We start from the raw sequence: 6,711 nt of genomic DNA on the forward strand, positions 1-6,711 counted from the left end.
TTATTGCTGTTTGTATGTTCATTTCTCTTTATTTTGAAAATATATGATCGATTGGAAATTGATTACCGTTGGATGCAGCCTGAATATTTTAATTGGATATTTTTCTATTTCACTCGTAGACTGTTTCATGAGAAATACAGGTAAGCATAAATCACAGGTATTCATGAATCGTCTGGAGTGACAGAGACAAAACAAGCCCACAAAAATCTGTCAAGCCGTAACGACGAATACATGTATGATGCAATTTGTGAATGGTTATTAATTCTGATTGCAAATTTACACCTTTTTGACAAAACTAGGGTTTGTCCTTCAAACGCCTCGCTGTAGCGCAGCAATTTACCGGAACTTCCGTATAGACTGATTTGGTCTATATAAACTGAATTTTGCTCGTCCGTTAGCACAAGCCATTTGGATCCATTATTGTTAACTTGGTGCATATCAAAGTTAATAAGTTGAAATTAAAGGAAGATACTCTCAACAGGACTAACGATGAAGAATCTGTCTATGCTTCTTGTTTTTCTTAGTTTAGCTTCACGAAGTGTTGCCGATTGTAAGTATAGAACATGGTACAAAAAATAACAATATTTGAATGAAAAAAAGTCTTTCAAATCATCAGTGTTAATCATTCAAAATTCTTGCAAATTATAAGTGTTCAACTTTAAATAAATGATTTATTTTTTTCCTATGACGTTTATTTGTCTTTGCTATAAATTTGATGAAAAAAACTCAAGTATACATATGATTCCAATCTATTGTGATTTAATGTAAAGTTACGAATTTTTCTTTCATGTATTTGGTTTTATTTGAGTGTTTACTTTAAATTATTGCAAATAAATCAATATTTATTGTTCTGTCATCAAATAAATGCATTTTAAATTTATTTGAATAAGCAATCTAAATAGTATATGCATATAATTTAGAGGTAAATCATTTTTGCAATCTTGCATTCCTAAAATATTCTGTCATAATGTTTGATTCGTTGCTGTGTATAAATACAATTTGAATGTATCTTTCCGGATATAAAACATATCTCTAACTTGACTACATGTTTGCTTGCATATAAGTGTATTGTATCATGTTATTATTAAGTTATATTGTGGGGCATTATAACGTGTAGAAAAATATTTTGGTACTGCACTGATATATTAAAAAGGACAGACGACCGACCAATAAAAATGAAACAATCATAAAAAGGATCATAAAACCATAACTTTATATTCATATAGAGCACTGATATTTGCCATGACAATAAAATGTTTACGGCCTTCAAATTCGTGGCATATTTGCAAGTGTTAGAAATTGAAATGCATGACGGAAAAAGTGCATATTAGTGTGTTGATAATTCCTTTCTTGTAACATGTTGTTATTAATATATCGCAATAAAATGTCTTTCGGAAAGATTAGAAAGGGATATAGAGCACACATACAAATAACAAGTACATGCAATATATGCTTTGTAATTTTGATTTTAAAAGATATGTTATTAACTAAAACATGTTTTTTGACAGCACCAGATCCAGTCTTCAATTATGGACCTCAGAGCTACACCAAAGATTGTAAGTATTTTGCTTTCGTTTCATCACACTTTTCATATTGACATTTACTCGTATTTATTTGATTTAAAAAGATATGTTATTAATTAAAACATGTTTTTTGATAGCACCAGATCCAGTCTACAATCATGGACCTGAGAGCTACACCAAAGATGGTAAATATTTTGCTTTCGTTTCATCACACTTTTCATATTGACATCGTATTTATTTGGTGTCTACATTATAAGTTTTACTTTTATCTTTGTATTAATATTCATATGATCAAAGTCAAAACTTACACCTTAACATTTATCAGTATTATATCATTTAATTTAGATTTTTGTCAATTTTTTAACTGAGCCCGAAGTTGTTTTTTTTTTATAAATTTCAATTCTTTTTTTGTTCTAAACTAGATATAGTCCCCTACGTACTTAACGGGTATACGATATATTATAAATAGAAGATTGCCATATGAAAATGAATATAAGCTTTTTGCTTCTGTTGGGTGTTATTTTATACGTAAAATTAAGATGTCTGCAACATTTGAGATGCATATTTTAACTTTACAGATTGTGATTATTTGGGTCAAATCTACAAGGTGGGCGTGGTTTTCGCGGCGGGAGACGGATGTAATGAGTGTCAGTGTAGAGTGGACGGAACGGTGGAGTGCACCAAGGATCCATGCTACCCAGGTACTTGTTTTAGCTAAAACTGAACAATAATTAACATATTTTAAACGTTTAGTTTTTACATATTGTGACTTTATTAAAACATCTTGTACTTTTTTTAAAATCTAAATCTAAAATATTCACCTACATTTTTTCAAAATTAAATGCGTCCATTTTATACCAGCTATGAATTGCCTAAATAGGATTGATCGTATCGTCAATCGATAGAGGTGTCTGTATTTTAATATTCCATGCTGGTTTCTTTTTATTCAATTAACATTAATCTAATATTTGGAATATGAATTAGAACTACCGATCTATGTAAAGATGATGATGGGGAAAAATAAGTAAATGAAACGAGTTACATGTTTATCACAGGATATAAACCATTTTAATATGAGGTGATATTTCATTTCACCGCTGAAATTTAATATATTTTTTGTCTCTATAGGATGTAGACATTTAGGAGTTTCCTATACTGCCGGGGATATATTTCCCATGGGAGATGACTGTAACACGTGTAAATGTCTGAGAACGGGAAAAGTTCAGTGCTCCGAGAAAAAATGTCATCCAGGTAATTACGAATGCTCAAGACTTTTTAGTTTTGAAAGTACTTGTGTTGCATACTGCTTAAATTCCAAATCTAATTGTATTTACTACCTTAACACTCCAAAACAAATTGTTCTCACAGACTCGCATCTGAAAACAAATTATCTCTACTATCTCAACATTTCAAAACAAATTATATTTTCAACTTCTGGAGCCGTTTGATTGATATAAAAAATGACATCCATGGTTTTAAGCCATTTTTTAAACTCTGCAAAAAGTTTATTTACATGTACTTATCTAAAATGATTTTGAACATGTCCACGGTTTTGCCATATCACGCCTTTATCAAGCGACTTTCTAACATTCAATTCAATATATTTGGAAAGCAAAATCCATGTATGTTAAAATTACTGTCCCCTTCTTGCCATCAACAGACTGCTATTATGGAGGCGCTAGATACACCACCGGTAACGTGTATCCTAAGGGAGACGGCTGTAACAGGTGCACGTGCATGGTGACCGCGGACTCCTTATGTACTTCGGACTCTTGTGAGCCAAGTAAGCCATCCTTAACCATATCTCTCTCTCTCTCTCTTACTCTCTCTCTCTCTCTTACTCTCTCTCTCTCTCTCTCTCTCTCTCTCTCTCTCTCTCTCTCTCTTTCCATATATTTGAACACATCTCTGTGCCATAACTTAAGAACCTTACCCAAATATGCCACAGAAATATTAAGCTACTATTGATAAACTCTAAGCGATCAATTTAAAAATATTGCAGCTTGTGAATTCAATGGAAAAGTCTACAAATCTGGCCAAAAGTTCAGAAAAGGGGACGGTTGTAATGAATGTGTGTGTATGCCAGGCGGAGTAACCCAGTGTACGAACAAACCTTGCTATCCAGGTAAGCCTGTTCTATATTAAACTATCGTTTTCTTTAGATATTGTAAAAAGAAACTGTTCTCATTTGAAGCATTTTTTTTCTTGGCTCTGTCATACGCAATTGCTCTGATAATCTTCCTCTAAATATTCACTTTTTACGAACTTGTCATATAATGACAAAATCGGTACTCATTGGATATTCCTTTAGTAAAATAAAAGGTTTGAATTCATTCAGATTTTCAAAAATAAGATATTCATTTTTAATGCTGTGTATTCATTGATATTCTTATCCATGTATTTGGTAGTTTTCTTTCAAATTTTATTATAACGTAGCAATGTTGTGTCATTGCCAAAATCTTAGTACTAGTCAAACTGGCTTTCATTAAATAAAACCTGAGGGGAGAGTGAATTTGCATTTATCTTATTTCTTTACAGACTGTGTATATAAGGGGCAATATTACACAAGAGGTGAGATTTTCGACAAGGGAGACAACTGCAACAGTTGTAAATGTATGGCTGATGGCACAATTCAGTGCTCTGAAAAACAATGCTTCCCAGGTAATTCAAACATACAAAATCATACATTCATTTTTTTTGACACGTAGTGCATTGAACTATAGAGCACAACGTAATTTTAACAAATGAAATTGATATCATAATTCCGTTTTATAAAGAAAAAATGATTGAAAGATTTGACCCAATGATTTCTTCAACATAATTTAAATTCATTGTTAAAGCTCCACATTCTTCTGAAGAAAAAATATATCTCGTTTATCAAGTCCTTATTCTTCTTTTTATATTTCATATTAGATTGTCGTTATAAGGGAATTGTATACAAAGGCGGTCAAAGCTTTAAACCAGACCAGTGTAATACGTGTTGGTGCACAGTTACCGGTGACATCAGCTGCACAAAGTTTTCGTGCTACCCAGGTATTAAAAATATTAATATAATTATGACTAAATGTAATGTATATGTTGAGTAATAATCAACACATCCATATCCATTTACCTTCAAGTCCTATCGTTACCTTCGCTGTATATTTTACATCTATTATTTCAATTTTCCAGCTCAGCTTATTTAAAATATGTGAGTGCTGCTTCGCGAATGTTTATGACTTATTTTTAAATCAATCTATAGATTGTGGCTACCAAGGCAAAATTTTCAAGTCTGGAGAGAGTTTCCCCAAGGGAGATAAATGCAACACATGTATTTGTTCTATCACTGGTGAAGTAAGATGTACCGAAATGTCATGTGTTGACAACTATAAAACTAAGAAAACACAATCCTACATTACTAAGAGACGACCCACCTTATCATATGACAGTAAGTATTAGATCATGGGATTCATAAGAATGAAAACTGGTGTTTATTCAATTATAAGGTCGTAGACTTTTTCATGCTTAAATTGCACGTCATGTAAATATCAATAGAAACTTTATTTTTACATTCAAACATTCTCATTAGAATGAAAAAAAAAATATTCAGATTTATAATTTGAAACATGATTCGTTATTAAAAACATTTTTTTCTACATGGCTGCTTGCAATGTATTGTTGAACTAGATTTTACAACAAAGTGTGTACAAAAAAATAATGTATGTTTAACAAAAGAATTTGATGGGGTTTTTTAATTATTTTTTTGTTTTGTTTATAGTTGCAAAACCTATCATCATTATCATATTAATTGATTAACACGTTTCTTTAACCTACAGTAATCCGTCTTTTTTTCAGATGAAGAAAAATAAAAGAACTAAATCCAGTCCAAGATATGTGTGAATTCCAAGTTAAAATGTCAACGCTGTTCTTTATGTTGTTAATCATTACCATTTTTTTCTATTTATTAACATTCACAAAATCATTGTTGTTGACAATCGTCTACAATTAAATAAAAACTAAAACTATAGTGTCTTGATGTCAGTTTACTATGATCCCAGTCGTATTGCACGTCAGAACTAGCGGCAGTTCAATAAAGACTTTATTCCTGTGTTATGTACATTCCATTTCATTTATTTACTTTAACCTGGCTCTTTATAATTTATGGTATATACCCATTATCTTTATAAGGTTGCTGTAGTTATCGACAAATCGATTATCGGAGCGTTTAGACTGTCGTCGGTCTGTTTCTATAGAGGTTTAAAATACAGTCAAACTTCGTTACATGTATCTCGAACTAGATAGGACTGTTTTAAAAATTCAAGATATCCGAGTATTTGAGATATCGAGGGTAATATAGTAACAAAAAAATAAGTGGTTTGGACTTACAAATTACTTTGACATACCCATTTTATTCGAGATACCAGTGTTTGAGATACCGAAATTCAACTGTAACTAAGTTTCCGTAAGAGTAGAGGGGATCATAATCGGTATTTGTAGATATAAAACAATTAAAATGGTCAGCCTGTTTTTATCTTGATCGATTGTAACATCTGTTTAAGATTGAATCCTGTTTAACGATAAACTATAATATTCTTTTAAAACATTGTTACATCCAGCATGCATATACTGAATTGAGTTTAAATCAAGCTCATGCCATGATGCTATGAGTAATAGAGAATATTCTCAGATATGTCAACAGTTGCATGTTGAAAAATAAACAGTAGACTGTATAACATTAGTATGTTTTGAAAAATGTAATTTGTTAACTCTATATAATTTATTGCATATATTGCATTATCAAAAAAGAAGATATGTTTCGTTTCCTTTAAGTTTGCTTGATATACGATTGGAAGTATTACAAATCCTTAAATGGCCACTTTGAATTGTCATTAATATTTAATTGCTGTTTAATTTCACACTAATCAAATCTTCCAATTAGCACTAAATTTAGAGTATTCATTAGTCATAACAATTAAATGAATTGATGAGTCTTTCGTGCTATAAATACATATTTTGATTTCTTTTTGCGAATATGAATGGAAATTATAAAATATGAAAAACTATAAAATTTAATTACAGACAGCTAAAAATTGATCATTGCAATTAATAGCCTGATAAGAAATACCCATAAGGCAAATAACAGAGATATTATTTTAAGTTAGAATGTGGTCTTAATATATTATTCATAGACGTCTTTCTGAATTCTTTA

At 30.8% G+C, this 6,711-nt stretch overlaps 1 protein-coding gene across 2 annotated transcripts; it reads left to right on the forward strand.

The window, feature by feature from the left end:
- Window positions 1–268: 268 nt before the first annotated feature.
- On the forward strand, window positions 269–5,612 carry LOC136270476 (von Willebrand factor C and EGF domain-containing protein-like). Of its 2 annotated transcripts, XM_066067883.1 has the most exons (11): window positions 270–550; window positions 1,509–1,556; window positions 1,661–1,708; window positions 2,102–2,224; window positions 2,652–2,774; window positions 3,184–3,306; window positions 3,526–3,648; window positions 4,062–4,184; window positions 4,437–4,556; window positions 4,765–4,950; window positions 5,358–5,612. In XM_066067883.1, the coding sequence occupies exons 1-11, from the start codon at window positions 490–492 to the stop codon at window positions 5,369–5,371; spliced, it is 1,092 nt and encodes a 363-aa protein (XP_065923955.1). In that variant the 5' UTR covers window positions 270–489; the 3' UTR covers window positions 5,372–5,612. The 2 variants fall into 2 exon arrangements, with proteins under 2 accessions (XP_065924020.1, XP_065923955.1); XM_066067948.1 differs by lacking the exon at window positions 1,509–1,556 and having other exon boundaries at window positions 269–550.
- The last annotated feature ends 1,099 nt before the right edge of the window (window positions 5,613–6,711 follow it).

This window comes from Magallana gigas, chromosome 1 (genome assembly GCF_963853765.1).
Source record: "Magallana gigas chromosome 1, xbMagGiga1.1, whole genome shotgun sequence".
In the NCBI taxonomy this organism is placed as follows: domain Eukaryota; kingdom Metazoa; phylum Mollusca; class Bivalvia; order Ostreida; family Ostreidae; genus Magallana; species Magallana gigas.

Bases quoted from the DNA above. Each gene is read 5' to 3' on its own strand.
- LOC136270476 (XM_066067883.1), top strand. From the start codon at position 490: ATGAAGAATCTGTCTATGCTTCTTGTTTTTCTTAGTTTAGCTTCACGA. The intron at 551-1,508 runs GTAAGTATAGAA...GTTTTTTGACAG, and splicing joins TTCACGAAGTGTTGCCGATT to CACCAGATCCAGTCTTCAAT. The intron at 2,225-2,651 runs GTACTTGTTTTA...TTGTCTCTATAG, and splicing joins CAAGGATCCATGCTACCCAG to GATGTAGACATTTAGGAGTT.